Raw genomic sequence first — 21,939 nt, 5'->3', positions numbered from 1 at the left:
TGAGGTGGGAGGGTGAAGCAGGAGCCCGGGATGAGCTGGAGGCACCGTGTCGAGGTGAGGGAGGGTTCGGCTTCGGCCAGGGGAGAGGAGAGGAGAGAGGAGGGAGGAAGAGGAGGAGGAGCTGGGGCAGCACCTCCTTCACCTTCTCCACCTCCATCTGTACCTTCTGCACTCAGGACCTTAAAGGGGCGCTATGTAGTTTTGGAGAAGAAATTCAAACTCACAGTTTTGATATTTACAATATTAATGAGGTAATAACACAAACTCGAAAATAAGGTCCAGAACACAGTTTGAAGCCAGAAAGGTGGCAGGGTCCGCCAAATATAAATGAAGAAAACAGTATGAAACTGTGTTGTCCTTTAAGGTCAGTTTGTTTATTCAGTCATGAAAACAAAGAGTTTGTAAAAAAAAAAAAAAAATCAATGAAGATCTTTCTCATCTGATTAAAATATATTTTTCAAAACTACATAGTGCACCTTTAAAGCACGTGATTATCTGACATCTGACATCAGTGTTGATGTTTGGAAGAACAACTTTTTAATTAAAATTAATTTATAATATTGTACTTTTTAATTTGAACACTTCATCTTTATTATCGACACATTCAATCTTCTGCCGCTTTAACACCCTGAACACACTCCACTGATCATTAACCATGTGCCTCTTCTTCTTCTGTGTCATACCGCCCTCTACTGCTCTGTCAGCATTTTCTGCTCCAACATCTGTTCACTGCTCAAGGTCGCAACATCTGCAGTATGTCCACCATAATGCCAAAAATACCTGTGACCTTCCTGTGGGAACCTACACTGCATCTGCGGATTTTTTTTTTTTCAAGCTGTCCATAATGAGTCAAACAGTTACACTTTAAGGATAAACAAGACCGGTCCAGTTTCAAAGGTGTCTACTTGACAACAGCCCATGATTGTCAGTGTACCCGTTGTTCTCTGTTGGCCTAAGTCAGTTATTCTTTTTCTTTATGGTTTTTTGTTTGGATCAAGAAGGACATAAATTGTATTATTATGTCAAAACAATATATATGGCATAAACCAAGAACATAGAGGGAGATGATGACAAATCCAAACTGTATGGCCAGGAAAAAAGCCAAGTTGAATTGTGGGCTAACCATAGCTGACAAGCACAGGAATATTACAGATGAGTAGCACTTTTGTTAAAAAAATCTATGATCTAAGAAATAATAATTTGATTAAAAAGACCACTGAGATTGCTTTCTTGTCCTTTCTGTCTCACTTGTCCTGTTATTGATTGTGAATCGATGTCATGTGCAGTTTGTGACATTGTCAATGTCACAGACGACCAATTGAAAACAGTCTTGACCTTTGTGAACACATCATTACTCTGTAATCAACCTATTTCACAATCTTCTCTTGAGTGCATCCTAGAAGGACTGGAGAGACGGAAGCAATCTAAAACACTGATGAAATGAGTCAGGTAATCATAATGTGGACCTCCAGAGGTTGGAGAACTGTATGTTCTGAATTGAGTCCCTGAAGTGACCCTCTTCTCCACGCATATAGTAAAGTAAACCTCCCGACAGGCCTTTAACAACAAAGACATGCATCTAACCACCAGGCAGAAACAAAGCGTGGTTTCCTGCTCTTTCAGCTATGTGTGAAAAATACAAAATATACCGCAAAGTGGTATACGCACACATTTCTGTAAGGATTTCAAAACAGATATAAATGAAACACAACATTTACACAACATTTACCATAAAGATACTAACCTCTAACCCCAAGTTTTACTTACCACTGTGATTAAGAGAGATATTGATGTTCTATTTTTCAGAGCAAAGTTTTATTAAATCAGCTTAACATGTCCTCAATAGGGGCATTTCATAAACAGTAAATACAACTCGGTAATATAATCTACCGAGAATAAATCAATATTCTGGAAAATACAGGCATCAATGTAAACAGCATTAACACTCAATCAATATCTCTTTCAGCTGCCTCCACCTCTACTGGCTGTGAGTAGAAGCTCAGTTCATAGTTCAGAGTGTATTAAAAATAAATCCCTGTTGTGATGTGTGCATGTCTGAATAGTGGTTAAACTCACATATTCACATCTGCTCTCTCAAAAACAATTTAAAAGCACATTACTGTCTTTAAAAGCAGCTTTGTCATGCGGGACATATGTTATAACAGTAACACTTAGAAATGTGAAGACTTTAACTCCACATCTTTCTCCCACGTCGAGCTGGGCTGCTTTATTGTCTCACTAATGGAGGAGAGAGTCGAGAGGTTTTCAGGCTGGTCCGGGTCAGGCAGCTGCCATTCGATGAAAATCAAATACATGAAGGTGCCTGTTACAGCTCCTATAGGTGGAGCCACCAGGGGTACCCAGAACCAGTAGTTGTAACACCTGGAGAGCAGATTAACAACAGACAAGAGTTTGTTTTCTAGGAACAAAAACACAAAAGGGATGATAATGTTGCTCTCTGTGTTAACACCTTAATCACAACACTTTTATAAGGCCACATTATGTCAGGGCTGTATGTTTGATAGCATGTTATGGAGTTTTTCTGCCTCCTAGTGGTCAAAAATCAATGAATTCAGCTGTAATCAATTAGATTAGAAGAGTATTTAACAGCTGAGGATCCACTGAATAGCCGTAGGGTTATAAGATCATATCAGGTAATGGGTCGCACTGGGTCAGACTCAGATGTTCTGTAACAAGCTGACACTTCATGTTCCTTTGATTTTCAGAAAACAGCTCTAACCTCTGATAACCTCTGACATACAGTATATGATGTTCAGAGAAACCAAAGGTCACAGACCTGTAACAGAGGAAGACAATGTCCCTCTTCACATGTCATTTTAAGAGTTTGAATGAGTTTGTAGCTTCATCAGAAACTCTTTAAAATGTTTCATAAGAGATATCTGTCCTTATCTTATCTGTCTTGAAATGTGTTTTTTTAGTGCTGCGTGTCTTTACTGTGATAGATAATGTATATGTAGCTAAAGATAAGATACTCACGTGAAGACCTCTGTGCCCCAGCCTGCAGTCAGGGTAAAGAGGCGCGGCCCCAGGTCCCTCGCAGGATTGATTGCGGCCCCGCAGTTACCAGACATTGACATGGAGATCCCCAGGACGATCACTGCCACTATCGCAGGGATCAGCTCTGCGGGAGCCGGGGTATTCCTCTTTTCACCCAAACACAGGATGCACAACATCAGCATGCCAGTGCCCACGACCTGATGGACGTAGAAATGCAGCAATTATAAGTTCACTGAAGAAACAGCTGTTAAAGTATTAATTAAATTAAAATGAATCCTCCCACTGACCTGGTCGAGGAAACTTCTGCCCAAAGTCATGTACTGTGAGGGATACGTGGCAAATATAGACGCCGTCTCATTTGGGCCATATACAGTCAAATCTCCTCCACTGAAGTCCATTATAGCATCTGAGACAGAAACAGAGGTCATGTAGGAAAACTACAATACAAACAGATTCACATACACAGAAAAAATATTTTCCTTAGATAATCCAAAATATCTAAGGTGTTCCACTACTAGCTGCTCTGAAGAGATTGGTGTTTGGTGTATCGATGATGGCTGAGAGTATTGTGTGATAAGCATGGATGGACTTCTGAATAGGCCTACTGGGCACAGGCACAGGGGCCCAGGTGTCAGAGCATCTGTTGTTACTGTAACATTTCTTTGCAAAAGTCAATTCAAGACTACAAAAATACACAAAATGACAACAGAGACAAAAACAAAAAAACAAAAAGAAGACAAAGGACTCCAAAGATACACTTTCAATCTGGCTGTGCTCATATAAAGGAGGGGCGGGAATGAATGAATTCATGAAACTGCTGACAATAAGTTTGTGCCAGAGACTCGTGCGTTCACGACAGAGGGGTTGGTTATTCTGCACAAAAATAGTGTTACATTGTTCTTGTCATTTTTGTTGTTTTTGCTATTTTGTATTTCTTTCCTTAAAAGTCACCAGAAGGCAAAAAAGTCTCTGAAACTCAAATTTTCCAGGTGGAAGGACCCCCGCTTTGGTTTTAAATCCTCTCAATTTTATAGGTCTCAAGGTTGGCAAGTAGGACCCAGGAGCCCGTTATTTTTGAAGCCCTAAATTTTGTTTTCTCCCTGTGCTGCAACTATAAAAAAAACAATTCCACTTTCATAAAAGAGAGCTGGAGAGCAAGACACATCTAAAAGCAAGAGGTGCTTCACCACAACTATAAAATAGTCAATCATCAATAGATAAGCATAATAAATCTCCCTGGATTTCCATCTAGTCTTCTGCCATTTAAAATATTTATTGAAGTCAGGATAAAGGAGTTGTTTTTTTTATCTTTTCATACAACAACATGGTACTATGAATTAGACCAGTGTTGATCAACTGGGTCAGGTCAGTGACGTAACAAGAAAAACACCAAGGTATTCAAATAATTTCTTTGAGCTTTCACCCATCTGTGTGTCACTGATGGAGTGTTTGAGGTGCATGAAAGACTAACCATAGTAGACCAGGTAGACGAGCGCTGAGGCCACGTATGCCCCCAGCAGCTGGGAGAGGCAGTAGGGCACCAGCCTTCCCCATCGCACCTGTCCCAGCACACAGAAACTCAGACTCACCGCCGGGTTCAGATGAGCACCTACAGAGAAAAACAGGAGATGGAGGCAGAGGAAGACAGGAAGGAAGAAGATAGAAGTGAATTATAGTGAGAGAGAGACTGGAAGGTAATGAAATCTCAGATTATTTGTAGCCATATAGTGTGCCAACTAAGAGTAATTGTATTCTGCTGGATATCAGTCAGTGAAGACCTTGAGAAGCTGGACAAGGCCTCTTTGCAGAGAGAGCCAGACATTAGTGTAATAAATCTGGAGTGCTCAGTAATGCAGTAATGGAAAAGTCATAACTCAGAGTGTGAGGCAGCAAAGTGAATCCTGACATTGTGTATTTTACTGTATGTTAATCTCTCAAGGATGTCAGCGGAGACAGTGAGTTAAAAGATCAGAAGAAAAGTTCATGTCCATTATTTTACCTGTGATGCCCTTGGTGAGATACATAGCCGACATCACGCCCACAGAGAAGGCCATGTTTACTGACAGGAACTGGCCCTTTGTCTCTCTGCTCGTCTTCACCTGCGCCGCAGCGGAGCAGCCAAAGAGCTTCACATGGCAGATAAAGGGAGCAGAGTGAGCAAGAGAAAAAAATATTCAGGGGAACAAGAAACGAGCCCTCCATGGAAGAAAATACTGACATCCAAGCTCGCTTCAAACAGATACTTGCATGAATGCATGCACACGAACGGCTCTCTTGTGATTGATTGATTATATATAGGTCAAACAAACTTATCAGAGATGAATTTGAGGTTGTGAAAATTTAATCAATTCATTAACCTGTAAACTTTGACCTTGTAATGGAACGTTGTATCTAAATGACCATATAACATCCCCTCACAGGTGAGAGGGAACACACACACATGCAGTATGCAGGACTTTTCTGATCAAAACTTAATGGTCAATGAATCACTAATAGATATTGTTTTATTATCTGTTTATAGGTCACCCTGACCTGCAATAAACCCTCAAATGAGTTGTGTAAAATGGTTAATGCTGATGCCAAATGTTTAATGGCCCTTAAAACTTTTTGCAGCAGTAGTCAGGTAAAATGATGACACGTGGAAGGCCAGGATTATCATGTCAGCTCAACTTGGATCATGTTAATCTATCCATGTATTTAAAATATCATAAAATGTTGTAAGTCCATTAATATTTGTATAAATATGACTAAATAAATATTGTAAACTAACTAATTCAAGAAATCTTCACCACTCTAACTGAATAATACTGGAAGCATTGTGTAAATCCAAATATCACCTTGGTTCTGGAGAGTGATTTGATGATCTTTGAAAGCTGTCTTTATGTGACTTCAGTCTAAAACTGCGCAAGGGGTTCAAGTGTCACATGTAAAATGAACATAATTTAACAAAAAGAGCCCAAAACATATATACAATCTTTGCAAATTAGTTTGATTTCTGGAAAAATAAAGCACTATATTGCAAACTTCAGAGCAGCTTTCACGCTGTAATATTACCAGTGGTCAATTTACGTTTTTTTTTTTTTAATTAATAAAAGAAACCTTCAATTTAAGGACATACTAAAATGCCCCATGTACTCCAAATTAAGAAAAAAACTTTTAAAAAATAAGATAAAAATAAATAAAATGATTTTTTTTAAATTACTTAAGCTAAATAATTATGGGACAAAACATTTTTCTTGAGAAAAGGATGAAATTATTTTGGAAGGGATTTACAGAAACTCCAAATAAACTGAAAACAGATCTTGTTTGTACCCTCAAAACCAAAAAGCCAACTCAACGAGCGTCACCTACCAGCAGGACGAAAGTTCCCAAAAACTCAGCCATGCACTCTCGCACCAGAGCGTTCCTCACTCTCAGAGCTCGTAGCTTCATCATCGCTAAGGTTGGATCGCTCTTCTCATCTCACACTGAACTCTGTCTCTGTTGTCAGACAGACCAGCTGTCTGTCCAGGAGCTGATGTGGCGGTGTTAATGAAGGAGGTGATGACAAAAAACTTCTCAGAACTTCCACCTGAGCGTCCGAGGACCTGTGCACTGTATCCCTCCTTCTCTTCCTTCTCTTTCTCCACAGCTGCTCAAACACTATTACTCATTTATTGGGTTGTCACACCTCCAGAAGCTGCTCATATTAACAGAGGCCATAAAGAACAATGTGATTACATGTTGACTGAACAGAGCGAGGGCAATAAAACACAGAGGCAGAATCATATATAATCAATCACAGATGTTAATGACAAATTGGCATCTATACTTATGTTTTTTATTCTTTAAGTCATCTGTGTCAGGTCCATGTGAGAGACAACGTGGAAGCCTAATACAGCCTGGCTTAAACCTGTAGGCTCTGTGAATGGATATGGAAAAAAAGCTATAGATAGGTGGACAGATGTACAACAATATCACTGTTCTGGTGATTGTTAGATAAGATAATTGATCATGAAGCTTCCCTCATCATCAAAGACAAAGATACCACCATCGTCCCTCACAGTGAACTCTGTACTCCTAATAAATTATGTAACCATAATAATTGCTGTTGAGGAGAAGTATTATTGCTGACCAGCGAGGCACATGCACGGGGTGAAAGAATGTGTCGACATCGTAGGTTATATTTTTGAATTTGAAGATTTGAGTGAAAATGAAGTGATGACTATGTTTCCATAACATAAACTTTGCCACAGTATGGAGACTGCAAAAGCTACATCAACAGCTAGTATGACATCTTATCACATCTACTTGTGAGGTGTATCTCTGTATGGTAGTAAAAGTACAGATAGCTTTGTCCGGAGGGCTTTTTCTGTGCTGGTGGATTGATAACATCCAGCACCTAAATGTCCCATACTGTGTATAGTAGGAAACACAGATAGATTCTCTGTAAGCATTGTCTTGCTGCTTGCTGAAATTTGTGTCGCGTTCAAAGATAAGAACTCCAAGCTTGAGCAGTGATGGATTATTTTATAGACTTAATAGGAAAGAGCTGCTGCCACATTAGAGAGATATCCCATTTCCAATTTTTTTATCCATACGCCTTGTTTTGGAGTGACCCCTTGCCCCTAACTACAGAGTTGGAGGGCACAGTGACTGAGAATATCCTCCTATTAAATGGGATGACCCTTCAAGACCCTCGTATGCATCAGTCAGTCATCAACGGCGTTCACTTAAACAGATGTGGCTGGTCATTTCCAATATGGCATCTTCAGCTGGTGATTTCTCTTGTGTTACTGTGGCATTCCTGGTTTTATTTCAAATACATTTTGCTATTTATCTGATGGAGGTACAAAAGCATGAATGCTTGGATGGATGAACTTCCCCCTATCAATCAAGATATCAGGTGAAAAAGAACAATGCTTCATTATCTGGCCACTAGCTGTGCTTTAAAGGCTAGAGGAGCGGCACCAAGTGCTGCAACTTCGCTGCTGGAGAGATTAAATGGGGGGAAATGCAACATTGAGAGACATCTGCAAACTAGCAGAGAATAGGCGATAATACACTGAGACAACAGAGTTTTTATAACCCCTCTATCCTAACAAGAATCAGGACAACTACCCCTCAACGTGAAGGCACAAAATGGAGGGCGTAAGGGCACCGGGTGTACTGGGATCGGCCCTTGATCTATTATCTGGATTATGGGTGTTTTACATGATGAGCTACAACATCAGATTTTCAAGCATCATATTGATCTAAATATCTTTTTGCATGTCATTTGTGTATATTGTGTATGTAACATATTTGTAAGATGTTATCATATCACACTGTCTCCCTCTGCTGGACATAAGGATGAGAAGCATCACTTAAAGTTAGGATTTATTAAAAAGCAATATAAACTCTAAATGCAGTTAGCTTCTATACACAATAAATTACAACATATGTTTACATTTACAGGTACCACAATATTAGCTTTTAACTGTTACAAAGGTTGGTTCACGTGATAAATGTATGAGCCATCAGTGCAGTTTAATTCTGGCTGGTACAGAAATATCCAAGGCCTTGAGGTAGATGTAACCCTGTAGATAAAGTGAAGAAGAATGCACACTTTTGAACTGGTAGTCCAAGATTATATTTCCTTTAGGGCTTTGTTATAATGACTATAAAAAATAACTGGCATCAGGCCCAAATTGCTCGCTTAATTCGTGTTCTTAGTCACTGCTCATGGATGACTTTTAGCCTCTTGTCCGTCATCAGTCTCTGAACTTTGATGTGCGCAAAGCACCTCAATAATCATCATGTTTCCGGATGTTTGAGAGGGCGACGCAGCAGCACGTCCACAGGCCCAGGGGCCAGTTTTCTGATCAATGTCCATGCCTCCAGGCGTCTCATCCCCACCATGCTCACACCCTCGATCTCCAGGACCTCATCACCAGGACACACCTTGTCAACAGGACCTCCTGAAGGGAACAACAACAAGATGGCTTTTATTTAAACAGAGAAGTCAACTTGAAGCAGCCATGATGTAAAGTTGATCTTAAAATATATAAAAGTATATGAACTTATCTTTCTCTTTTCTACCTGTTTACAAAGAATACCAGGACCACCATAGCCAAGACATTATGTCCTTAAAACGAATTTCTTTTCCCATTTTGTTTGGCAGTAAAATGATAGAATACCTCCACGACTAGTTTGTCTGTGGCTGTTTTATGGTTTGAGCTCCGAACTAAGGAAAATCTTAATGCTGCAGCAAACAGTAATATTTTATAAAAATCATGTGCTTTTTTGTTTTGACATGAATGTGATCATGTGCACAAAGTGAGGTCCATAAACATGCTTTTCTGAGTAAGGCATGGAGCAACCTCAATGGCCTGCAGGGAGCCCTGACCTTGACCCAATCCAACACCCAGTGGGATAAACTGAAACCCAGACAGCAAGCAAGGCCTTTGTGCTTGACCTCACTGATGCTCTTGTGCCTTGTGGCTGAATGGGAGCAAATCCCTGCAGCCAGGGACAGAAATGTTGTGGAAAGATTTCTCAAAAAATGGAGGCTGACAGAGCGAGGGATCTTATCCTGTCTGTTGTTAGATTTAGGCAAAAACAGAACATCAGGAAATTTAATCTATAGGATTCACTTCAGTTAAGGTTAGGGAAAGATCATCTTATTGTTGGTGAAATATCAGTTTGTGAAGTAGTCATGGAGGGCCCATTCACGTACACTAGACATGTGTGTGCTGGTGCAAACAGGAAGCAGACTGTATACTCTGTATCTGCCTTGTTACAGAAAATACTATGAATGAGGCAGGCAAATGTGACTGCTCTTCACAGAACCCTCCTAGATAATGCTGTTTTTGTTAAAACAGTGTGAGCAGCCACTGTTGATTCTCTTTTCCATCACTGTGGTATCAAATTCAGACAGCAAAATCTTTGTGGCTCAGATCTGGCCCCACACCGGACACGTTCATCCGGCCCAAATATCACATGGAATGATGGCACTTAACCGATGGCCAGTTTTGGTTTATGCGGTTCTCTCTTGGCTGACATCTGGCCATGCTATGGCCCGCTTCTGGCTCAGCACTGGCAAATATGAGTGGACCACCCGAGTGCTATCCCTCCACAATTATACCGGACCAGATAAATGTTTGTGGTACAATTTTGCTATCTGGGATATTTGATTGTGTCTCTCTAAATATTGACACTTTATCATCCATTCCATCAATGTACAAGCCTAGATACTCCAGTATCATATGACAAAACACATAGTCCGATAACACTTGCCAATGATGCAACATACTGTACACTGATAAGGCCCTGTATACTGATAAGGCCCAACTAGGAAGCAAACATGTCTGCGTCATCAATTTTTAGTGACCAAAAAGAAGTACCCATGTACATGTGGACAGAGCCTGGCTGTCTTCATACTTTTGGCCTTAAAATGTATTTTATGTGCACTTCTTTGATTTTGTATAATATTCAAATCTCTGCATACAGATCTAAAATACTGAGTTTCAGTTCTCACCCTGGAAGATCTTCTGTACAGTGAGTGGTCTGTTCTCCTGACTGGAGCCCACACCTCCCTCCAGGCTGAAGCCCAGATCCCTGTTGTTCTTCTCCAGACGCACACACAGAAGCTCACCTGACGGAGCAGCGAAAGCAGAAAAACACGGTTAATCACTTTCAACTGCTGCTGATTAATTAACTCAGTTTTTAAAATCAAGTATGACTTCTTACCCGTCTCAGTGGCCTCAGTCTGTGTCGGTCCAGGATACTTTGTCTGAGCTCCTCCCTTACAGGCACTGCTGGTCCCTCCCCTCCTCAGGACCACCACCCCCAAATCCCGACACTTTGCTCTCCTCAGGACCCTCAGGGCCTCCCAGTGGATGTAGCCACACAGCGATGTGCCGTTGATTGACAAGACCTGGTCCCCTTCCCTTATGGAGCCTTCCTGGGCTGCGACGCCTGAGTGAAACACCTTGTGGACCTGAGAAGAAGACATCAAGAGACAAATGAAGAGACTGAGGACAACGCACTTAGATACGGTATGTTTCAGGAGAAAGCAGCTGTTTTTTTCCTCACAGTGACTGGCTTGTTCTGGTCTACACCTCCTGCCAAGCTGAAGCCCAGTCCCACTCCCACGTCTTTATGGAGAACCACCACCTGCACATCGTCATAGTCCTGCAAAGAGAAAAGGTACAGAGAATGAGCAAGAAGTTGTAGTTACACTCTTCAGGTGATTTTTAGAAGAACGCTTTATTGTTGGCTGTATTATCACACACGCTTTCTTTAAAGAAATCTGTCTTATCCATGTGAAAGAATAACAGATGTAGTTTATTCCTGTTAACTCATACGTAGACACATGTTAAAGCCAATTAAAGGAGGACTCACTGAAATGACAAGTGCAACTGCAGCCAGAGAATGATTTGTTGGCAAACCACAGCAAAGCATGTAAAAAGTCCCTGTGTGTACCTGCAGGTTGTTGTCCCCCAGGCTCCTGACATCCTCCAGCAGCTTGTCGAGCTCCTCACTGGGCATCACAGACACATAGGACATGGCTGACATGTCGGAGCTCAGCGAAGCAGACCGCCGGTTCGTAGGCTGCCACTCATCGCTGTCGTTCTCTGACTCATAGTCAGCTCCAGCAAAGTTACACAGGTCTGAAAGACTACAGGGAGGAAAGTGGAGAGCTCTGACTGATTGTTGGAAGGAACACTTCCATCAAACCAGAAATCTGATAATACAAACAGCACCCACCTGACGCAGAAGCTCTTGCGATCCGACTGGCTCATGTTGCTGGTAATGGTCACCGAGGACTCTCCAGAGTCCGAATCATAGTTTGAATCCTCATCCTTCTGTGTACTCTCATCATCATCCTCATAATCATCGCCATTCCAGACCTTGATACTTGGATTCAAGCCAGCAACCCAGGCATCGAGGTCCAACACTCGCTTCTTCCTGTTTGGATTCACATCAGGAGAGATGAGATCGGGGAGGTTGCTGTGGGACGAAGTGGCGAGGGGACGAGGTAGAGGCAAGGGTTCTTGATCAGGAGTTTCCAGTTGTGCAGTAGGTGAAAGAAAGGGTGAGTGGTCTGGAGTGTCTGTTGGAGTCTTGTCGTCATCACTAACAGGTGAAGAAACAATAGTAGTTTTCTGTACACCAGCAGAGGTGTCACTGGAGTTGGACGGTAGTGAGGACGGAGATCTGTTGCTTGCCTCCTCAGGGCTTGACACTTTGGAGAAATCTGTGTCGTCTATGTAAAAGTTTCTACGGCGTCTTTGAGCTCCTCCATCTAGTGGGATTTCTAGCCTGCTCTTGAGTTTGGAATATTTATCAAATTCTTCAGCAGAATTGTTCACATCATCTGTATCTTTTTCCTTTTTCTCAACCAAATCATTCCCTTCTTTCTCTTTCCCCGCCAATCTTGGTCCAACCTCGTCCACTGATAAAGATCTCCCAGACCCGAGCTTCTTTCCTGCTCCTGTTGCTTTCTCCTCCCCCTTCTCCTCCTCTCCCTCTTTCAATCCGTCCCATTTGTCTCTCAATCCACCTATTGCTTTTGCTGACCCACTCTTTTTCACTCCATCATGCGCCCTGCTGAGCTGCATTGGCACAGAAAAGGCCCGTCTGGGCATCAGGACCTGACCTGCAGCCAAACCCTGGGATCTCTGTGTCAGAGCCTCGAACTGATTGATCTTATTTTTCACACTGGCTGCAGAGGACATCTCCGGGGCTTTCTTTCTATTGATTGTTTTCATTGTGATTTTCTGTGGGTTTGACTCGAACACATCTTCATCTGTGCTGCTACTCTTCAGTTCAGTCTCATTCTCTTTTTCCTGCTCTTTAAGCCACCCGCATCTGTCTCTGAATGTCTTATTTAATCCATTAGTCTTGCCCTTTTCCTCTGGATGGTTCAGCCTGCCTTGATTCTTACTTTCATCCTCTCTTCGCTCTCTCAATCGGGATGAATCTGATCTCCCTTCTTCCAAGAAAGTGTTAGACTGTGCAGCCCTTGCAGATCTTATCTGAGCTGCGACAGTGTACCTGCTCCTCGCTCTATCCAGAGACCTTGTGCCAGTATCCTCAAACCCGCTGCTCCCCTCTGAATACCTGCTCTGGGTCTGTCCTTGCCACTGTCCCCTCGACAAACTATCTGTGGTCTTACTCGTCCCTGGAGAAAGATAACTCTCAGAACCTAAAGTGTCTTTTTCTGTCCAGTTGAATGATTTCCTGCTTTGCTTTGGACTAAGGCCGCTTTTCTCTCCTGAGGAGTAACGCCTGGGGAAGGTTCCCCCAGATGCCTTCTCATATGACTTCTGTGTGGAGAAGTCCTTAGGTTTGTTGCTATCCTCTGTTTTACCAACACCAGCTGACCCGTAGAGTTTCTCTATTCGCTCCAGTATACTCTGACCTCCTTGAGGTCCTGACGCAGAGCCAGACTGGGACCTGAACCTAGAAGGGAGAGTTTGACCTCTACTGGCTCTGTCCAAGATCTGACTCTCTCGAGCATCGTTACTTGTTCTTGTGGAGTTATAGTACTCTACTGAAGACATCACCCTGCCCCTCACGCCTTCAACTCCTCTTTCATCCAAGCTTCCGATCCCTCCTCTTTTGGTTGACAACGTATATCCCTTTTTGCCCCGATCAGGGCTTCTTTCCCTTGTTGTCCAATCTAAACTCCTACTTCTACTTGACAGGTTGTTTCTCCTCGAATCTGTCCTGCCACGGCTTTCAGATGCAGGGTTAGGAGTGCCAAACTCTGTGATTGTTTTCTCTGCTGAGCCATTTTGGTTCGGCTTGGTAGACATTTTCAAGCCTGAATTTTCCTTCTCCTCACGCTGACCTTTGACACCGCTACGACTCCGACTCCTGGCTTGATAACCAGTGACTGTGTGGTCCTCCTCCTTATTGGTACCATTTGCTCCAATGTCCGTCCTCCATCTCTCTCTGTCTCTGACTTCCTCAGTCTCCTCCTCTAAAATACCTCTGGGTTTCCTAACAGCTGACCTGCGAGTCAGATTGTAGTAGGGAGAGTGAGCTGAGCGGACAGTGAAGCGGGCTTCTGTCCTCTGCTTGTTGTACTCACTCGCCGGAGTAGGGAGCAAGGACAAGTCCATTGTCTGAGAGTAAACAAACTTAATGACCACCTGGAGAGTGCCAAATCCCAAAAAGAGAGCGGAAGAGTGAACTTGATATTTAAGCGATTCCAAGCAGCTGTCTTTCAGCCTGCAATCTGTAAACAGTTTCTCTGAATGCTGGCAGAATTAGAGTCCTCTCATTAGAAACAACTCCTGCATCAAAACGTTTGACATTTTAGCGACGCTCCTGATGATTTCCTGGTGATTCCTTCTCAGAGCTCCTCTCTTTCTTGATTTCTTGTTGCTCTGTCCCCAAGCACGACTTCAGCGAACAGCTGCCATTGCCTGCCAAGCAAAAAAAAAAAGTACAAATTTCCATCCTCAGAATGGATCGGGCTGGAATGTTGTGATATGTGGATTGTGGTCGCTGTGGCTCCTTGAAACGGTCAAACAGAATCATAGAGCAGTTCAGGACACAGCAGACAAGCATAAAGCGGACAGTGAATGTAGAGATGGAAAAGATAAGAGCAGGAAAAGACAGAGGTTGAGAGCCAGAGGACCAAAAACATTCCCCTCACACTGACTCAGTGAGCCCATTCACAGAACAATGTGGACTCTGTTGTACACACATATCATAGCAGCTGTTTACACAAGCAACATACTCATGACTACCTGTCATCGTCAGCTAAACCTGAACCGAAAACTGGAAGAACTCACCTAACAGCAATCCACTCGGGGGAAAACAATGCATTAAAGTGCCACAATTGCTCTCTGTGCAGCTTGTATTGGTCTCATAGAGTCTGAGTGAAACCTTGTAACAGTGGATTCAGGTGATGTGATCAGATAAGTCGGACGAAGGTGAGAACAAAGTCACTTTGATTTACATACAGCGTGCCAAAGGGAAGATAGCATTGCTGATGGACAATGGCTCAACGGTGATATCTGAGTTCACACGACAAGCAAACCGTCTTTGATCACTAATCAAGTCAGAATCAGGATCCAGTTGTTTGTATTGACATTAAACACAAATACAGTAAGCTGTGGATTCCCTGTACAAACACAACAGGACGAAGGAATTAGAGGAGCACTGCCTGCATCTAAATATGAAGCATTTAATGAAGTCTATAGGCTCTTGGGAGACTGAGGTGCTTTTCAGTGCAGGTGAGTCTGAGTGTCGGTTTACAGAAACACCTGTTCTGCTAGGTCACAAAGCCTCCCATCTGGGTAACCGGGGCAACACTGCACAGTTTGCTTTAAACGCCGATTGAGCAGAAACGAAGATACACATTCAGATGAGCTTATTAATCCACTCACACATGCACCTTACCTTCTCTGTCCTCTGTCCTTATCCTTCACGGCTGTGTTGATTCATAATGAAGGCAGCGCTCTGTAGTGACATCAGCTCCTAGCTCCACTCTGTCTCTCCCTCTGTCTGTCTGTCTTCCCCTCTTTCCATCAGCTTTGCATGATGGACTGTGTACAGTGACGTAAACCTGCCACACTGGTTTATCCTCTCGTCCTCTCTCTTATTCTCTCTCTCTCTCCCTTTCTCTGTGTCTGTCTCTTTCTCTCTCCTCCCCCTCCCATTGTTGTTCTCTCCCTCTTTTCCTCTTCTCACAGGGTAGCATTCCTGACTACAGTTCAATGTGTCACACACAGACACACAGACACACAAGCTTACGTACACGCCCTACAGAATATTCAAATTCCATCTCACATCAGCATTTCATAGCTCAGGGGAGAAGAGATACAATTCAGATAATTGTGTGAAACAGAAAACAAGAATGACATCTCACGACACTGCCTTATGGTATCACCCCACCTCGTCCTCAGGCAAACCTGAGTCTAACCATCCGGGCCGGACAGGTATCATAATACATAATAACAGAGCACCTTTAATTGGGACCAGAGACAACAAAGAGCTCATGTGGACCCATGAATACCTGAAGGGATAAATATTGTTAAAAGTACGCGTCTTGTGTGACATATGTTCGACAAAACAGAGCTCAACTGCAGGCGGACTTGTTGAGAGTCTGTGGGACTGTAATGTGGACTGAAGGAGAAACGTATCTGAGATGGCTGATTCGTTTTAGAAAAAAGAAAAGGAAGAATTGTTTGAGGGGAGAAATTGATTCTGCAGAGTGGGAAGGTGAACAAACAGCCTTTGAATCACAAATGCACAAGCAGAGAAAGTAGACAGATGTGTATGGATTAAAGTAAAAGAATTAGCAGTACTTACAGTTTTGTTTGAGAGGCTCAAGTACTGCTTTTCTTGCACGCACCTGCAAATGCCTTCCGTTGACACAGAGGAAACTGTGGTTACCAACTCATCATGTTGCAGCACTAAGTAAAAGATGTCTTCACATGCCTCTGTGCCTGTCAAAAGTGGGTTAGAAATATTCGGCCAAGCCTTTGTGTCCTAATGACCCGATCAATGATCAGCCGTACAGTCAGAGGGCTGATAGGTTGCATGCTCTTCTCAGGACAGAGATAACTCTGTGAGTAGGGGTAAATAGCTCCAGCAGCTACGTCTCCACAGACACCCACCCTTGTTCCTGACAGAAGAATGGCACTCAGTGTCTCTGCAGGATGGATGCAAATCACTGTCCTGCTCACACAGACACGCTGGTTAAATTCATTCTTAAGGGTGTAGGATACAGCACCAGCGCTGTGAGAAAGGGCAGTTTATGGCATTTAATCAGCAGGTCACAGTGGATATAAATAGTCTGCAACATTAAAATAAACTGCAAGAATGTGAAAATTGGAGATTTGGACAATTTAATGGTCATCAGATATGCTCCCTCAGCTGAGTTGCTCAAAACACAGCTCAAGGCCCATCTATTTTGATCATACTTAAAGTGCTACTATTAAATGGGCTCTTATAATAATAATCAGAACTGTATTTATATAGCAACTATAAAAAACAAAGTTCACAAAGTGTTTTGACAGACAGAGCCTCAGGAGGACAATATAAAAAGAATGAACACTCAACAGTCAAGCCAACAGAAGTCACAACAAGAAGGCAAAACACAAAATGTCAATATGAATTATTATTGAAAAAAAACTAAAAGCAATAAAAATGGTAATATCATATAAAGCATTACAAAAGAAAGAGAATAAAATCTATAAAATGACAGTCAAAAGATGAAAGTGCATGACAAACATGGATGTTTTACAAGAAGCGTGATAGCTCGTTGATTTTATCTTGCATGCATTTGCATGATTTGTGTTGAATGCTCCAGCGACCTTGTTTTCTTTTGCCTGTATTTATAAAGCACTTTGGTTTAACTTGTGTTGTTTTGAATGTGCTGTTGAAACAAATGTGACTTGACTTTAATCTAGATAGATAGAAAGATGAGTTCCTTTATCACAAGGCCTGCTGTTTGTTGATCTGTTTGTTTGTCTGTTTGTTGGGTCGTTGTGAAGGCAGCAGGTGGCAGAAGAGACCAGAGAAACGTCAGACTGACGTCACGCCGCTCCTCAGTGGTCATGTGACTAACGCGGAAGTCAACAAACCAGGCAGCGACATGTAACGACCAAAAGCACTTCACTTCACTTTAGTTCCCTGTTTTTATGTCTTCCGTTTAACGTTAGCTTCATGTGTTTTAGAAACTACAATCTAAATGAAACGGTGCGCCTGTCAAAGGTCGACTGCTGGACGTTATTTACCGTTATTTAGCAAGCTTTAACGTCAGATAGTTTAGTAAGAAACTTACCAGTGTCAGGATGCAGAATGAGTCCCGTCTGTCGAGCATTAATGTGGTGCTTGTTATGGCCTTTGGAAGTCTGGTGAGTCTGTTTTACTTTGTTACTGTTTTTATTCAAGTCAAGTTTAAATCATAACTCACTAATGTAATGTCAAAAACCTCAAGAGCAGTGCGACTGTCAAATAAACATAAACAGTTACAGTCTATTTTATAACTTCTGTGGCTGAACTTACACACCAGTGTCTGAAAACAAAGGTTTTTATTTTAAAGTGCCAAACTGACTGAGATTAAAGTCAATTTAACACACGTTGCTGTATTTAATTTATAAAGTACAAAACATTTAATCCTATGCTCAATCCTTAGAAAATCTGTCTTCTCATTTTAACAATTTAACCCAGTTTAACACAGCAGCTGTTCATCATCTGGTCACTTCACCAACACTATTATACATTTAAGTTATTGTATCTGCTGTAAACTAACAAGTGATTGAAGTGTCTTATAGTTCTTCTTCAAAACAAACACAAAATCTGTGGTGGATATTTTACAGGACAGTAAAATGAAGTACAGGATCAAAACCTTAATGTTGCCTTGTGTAATTGTGAGGTTTATTATAGTGCTGCGTCAGACTTCAGACAACATTACTTGTGTTTTATTATACAGTATGTTTAAAGGTGCACTATGTAGTTTCAGGACAGAAATTTAAATCAGAAGAGAAAAATCATTGACTGTTTTTTTTCATGACTGAATAAATTGAATTGATCACGATGCAGATCATGCTAAAGCATTTAATAATATATACATAATTAAGTTCAGTATGATTTTTTAATTACTCATATATTTAGTCATTTCTGTGTATTTCATCATCATTCCCTGGCATCCCACTCAATAAGCTAAACAACTTTTGAAAAGCTGCAGGTAACTGACTCTTGACTGTCCTCTAGGTCTTTGTTTTGCTGTTTATCTTTGTGAAAAGACAAATTATGCGGTTTGCCATGAAGACCCGGAGAGGACCACATGTCCCCATTGGTCACAATGCTCCTAAGGTAATACACACACACGCCATGATGCTGTACAGTGTTCTGCTGATAAACTATGATATTACAGCTGGGTGTTTTTTGTGTTGTTTCTTGTGTGTGTGCGTGCTGTAGGAGCTGAGACAAGAAATTGAAGCCAAACTGTGCCAAGTCCAGAAAATCCACTTTGAGCCTCGTCTGCTGTCCCCAGACGATGACCGGTTAAAGCAGTCTGGTTAGACACACACACACACACACACACACACACACACACACACACACACACACACACACACACACGCCAGTCCAGAAAGTATCTACATGTGTAGCCTTTATGGCAGTTTTCCAAAGAATCCGTGTGTGTGTTGCAGGTTCCTATGACTACCTGTACAGGTTGAAAGCACTGGATGCCATCAGAGACATTGGTAAGCTGTTGTTCTCACTGATTTTAACTTGCTTTATTTGTCATAAATCTTTCCCCACTGTTACAAACCACCTGTCCTTTCTGTCAATAGATCTCCCTTTCCGTGAGCTGGGCGGGACGTCCACGGCGGTGACAGGTAAAAGACTTCGGACCTGGCTTTTACAGCTGCGCAATTCCAACTGCATGTTCCGAGACAGCCTGAGCTCGCTCGTCTACACGGTGCTGGATGGGTACAATAAAGCACGACACGGGGCAGAGGTCAGAAACATATCGTGATGATGTTGTGATGTTTTGTACACAGTCTCTTATTTAAATTTATAACAAGGAAACTGAGTTTATTGGACATCATTTGAAAAAGTCAGATCTAACAGTGCTTTGTAGTTTAGTACCATAAACATCGATTTACATAGTAGCACATGATTTTGTATATGTGGACTGTATTGTGGCTTGTTTTGAATTGTTACTCATTTATATCCTAATTTTTACAAATTGCACCTTTTTAAAAGCTCTATGAACGCATCTTATGGGTACCATGATTTTCCTTTTTACCAAGTAGCCCATCCTGTTGTGATGATTGCATTAAAAACTGTTTTTTGTCTGCAGGCTTTTGGTGAAGCAGAGTTTTTAAAGTACCACGAGGCTCTAACTGAACTGGCCTCCGTGTGAGTAAACATCCTTTCCTCACAGCTTTTCCGTTTATCCTAATCCCATCAGGGAATGTTAATTATGCGCTGGGAACAATCTGCTTCTCTTGTGGTTTTCTTGTTTTTTTTAGCGTCAAGTCTCGCAGCAGCAGCGGCGGCTCTCCAAGCCAGCACCACCAGTCTGCAGCCAAAGACCTGACCAGCAGCACGGAGCCGGCGACCTCCTCCTCCTCCCCCACCCAAACCACCTACCTCACTTCAATGCAGCAGCGCAGCAAGCGGCCCAGACACTTCCTGGAGCTGAAGAACTTCAAAGACAACTACAACACTCTGGACAGCTCGTTCTGAAAGAAACGCCCTTCCAAAAGAAAGGTCAAGGATAAGGTGGTGATTAAAGTGCCTGTGAATGTAGTTTAGAGTGAAGTGATACAAACACTGCCTTTATATACTAACACGTATTGCCTGGTTTACAGTAAAGTGCATATCAGACTACTGGCACAATGCTTTTCACCTAAGTGTAGCTTATGCGTATATCCTGTATTAATGCATGTATGAGTGCTATGATTGGGGAGAAAACACACTAGAAGTAAGTAGGGTTGATTTGACCAAAACAAAACCAGAGCTATGGGGCTATGCAACAGCATATGACAATCAGTATTTATGCACAATGTAAAGGCCTATGCAGCAATTAACCAACTGTATTTAAATATGCTAATATTTAAAGGTGCAATATGTAAGATTGGCCACCTGTTGAACTCAGAGTCCTAACAAATAAGGGCAGCGTATCAACATAGTAACTGTTAACTGCTGTCTTCTGTTTATACATCCATTACTGTAGCCACTGTTAGCTTCTTAGCTCGGTTAGCCGTGCAGCTAGCTGGGGGAGTGTTGTCGCTCACACAGTTGGCACAAGAACTTTGGACCACTGAGAGGATTTAAGGCGTGGGGCATGCTAACTTCATGAGATACATCTACACCATAGTACATACACATGTTTAGCGAAACATTATTGTCACTGTTCTTCACATTCAGTTGATAATTTTAGTTAATTTTTGAATGTTTTTTAAAATGTTTTTACATATTGCACTTTTAACAGCGTCTAACAGGTGTTAATGGTTGCCTCACACTGAGAAAAACACACACTGTTTGTGTCACTTATGTTTACGTGTGCGTGTGTTTTTGAGCCTTAAACGTTTGTTTTACAGAAGCCATACTTAATTTAATGAATTTTAATGATTAAGTGCTCTTTTGATTTGATCAATTCTTTCGGTGCAATGTATTTTAACAGTGTTTCTGTGCATTAGTGCATTCTGAATGTGAGTTAATGCATCAGGGGAAGTCTTTTGTCTTTTGTCTTTACTGGAGGTTGACTAGCTTTCAGATATTTTAACTGTTTGTTTTTATTTCATATTCAGGGCTCCTAATGAGGTAATTGTATTGTCTGCGGTGCCTATTGTACAAGATGCCATCCAAATAAAACAGTCACATACAGTCCAAATATTGTACAGTGTTCTTAGATGTGGTCAGTGCAAGACTTTTACTGTGTATACTGTCCAGCAGACAGAGATGGGAAGTAATGAAGTACAAATACTTTATTACTGTACTTAAGTCGATTTTTCAAGTATCTTTATTATTTATTTTTCTGAAGACTTTTTACTTTTACTTCCTACATTGTAACACAAACTGATACTATTTTTTTTGTTTTTGTTTTGCGTCATTGAACGCTCCCTTCAGAACATTACAACACTGATTTCAACCTATAAGTGCAGATCAGGCATGGCAGGCTTAGTAAGACGAAATGATGTAAAGGACGTAACAAGGCAGAAACAGACAGACACGTTAGCTTTGCACAGAAATGGCCGGTAGAAATATCTTTCAGAGGGATAATTTTGACTTTTATATTTTGGTACATTTCAGGTTGTGTACTGTCTTACTTTTACTTTGGTAAAAAAGTTGAATCTGTACTTGTACTTGTTTTTTTTAATACACAGGTATCTGTACATCTACTTGAGTAAAGAATGTGTGTACTTTTGCCATCTCTGCCAGCAGAGGGCGCCACCTTCAGAGCAATCTATTTAA

The 21,939-nt window shown here is 41.7% G+C and overlaps 3 protein-coding genes across 6 annotated transcripts; 1 reads left to right on the top strand and 2 right to left on the bottom strand.

Annotated features, from left to right (window-relative positions):
* Window positions 1-2,171: 2,171 nt before the first annotated feature.
* Window positions 2,172-6,453, bottom strand: aqp10a (aquaporin 10a; the record flags this gene model as incomplete). The annotated part of the gene is made up of 6 exons (XM_084357628.1): window positions 2,172-2,382; window positions 2,998-3,215; window positions 3,306-3,424; window positions 4,490-4,627; window positions 5,018-5,144; window positions 6,370-6,453. 6 exons carry the CDS (start codon window positions 6,451-6,453, stop codon window positions 2,172-2,174), a joined length of 897 nt encoding a protein of 298 aa, XP_084213754.1.
* A 1,910-nt stretch (window positions 6,454-8,363) lies between these two features.
* LOC311260361 (uncharacterized protein) lies at window positions 8,364-17,848 on the bottom strand. Of its 4 annotated transcripts, XM_084358090.1 has the most exons (9): window positions 17,789-17,848; window positions 16,312-16,364; window positions 11,749-14,417; window positions 11,464-11,659; window positions 11,074-11,172; window positions 10,729-10,978; window positions 10,517-10,633; window positions 8,783-8,957; window positions 8,364-8,576 (listed from the first exon to the last, which is right to left on the bottom strand). In XM_084358090.1, exons 3-8 carry the CDS (start codon window positions 14,109-14,111, stop codon window positions 8,794-8,796), a joined length of 3,189 nt encoding a protein of 1,062 aa, XP_084214216.1. In that variant the 5' UTR covers window positions 14,112-14,417; window positions 16,312-16,364; window positions 17,789-17,848; the 3' UTR covers window positions 8,364-8,576; window positions 8,783-8,793. The 4 variants fall into 4 exon arrangements, with proteins under 4 accessions (XP_084214216.1, XP_084214213.1, XP_084214215.1 ...); XM_084358087.1 differs by having other exon boundaries at window positions 8,364-8,957; XM_084358089.1 differs by lacking the exon at window positions 16,312-16,364 and having other exon boundaries at window positions 8,364-8,957; window positions 17,789-17,807.
* Window positions 17,251-21,351, top strand: ltap1 (lipid transport auxiliary protein 1). Its single transcript, XM_084358092.1, has 7 exons — window positions 17,251-17,861; window positions 18,721-18,822; window positions 18,928-19,027; window positions 19,164-19,217; window positions 19,308-19,474; window positions 19,820-19,878; window positions 19,992-21,351. Exons 1-7 carry the CDS (start codon window positions 17,799-17,801, stop codon window positions 20,206-20,208), a joined length of 762 nt encoding a protein of 253 aa, XP_084214218.1. The 5' UTR covers window positions 17,251-17,798; the 3' UTR covers window positions 20,209-21,351.
* Window positions 21,352-21,939: the final 588 nt, after the last annotated feature.

The sequence above is a fragment of the Pagrus pagrus genome, assembly GCF_965226575.1.
Source record: "Pagrus pagrus genome assembly, chromosome: 7".
NCBI lineage: Eukaryota > Metazoa > Chordata > Actinopteri > Spariformes > Sparidae > Pagrus > Pagrus pagrus.
The sequence above is the reverse complement of the archived record's forward strand: the minus strand, read 5'-3'. Positions and strand labels throughout refer to the sequence as shown.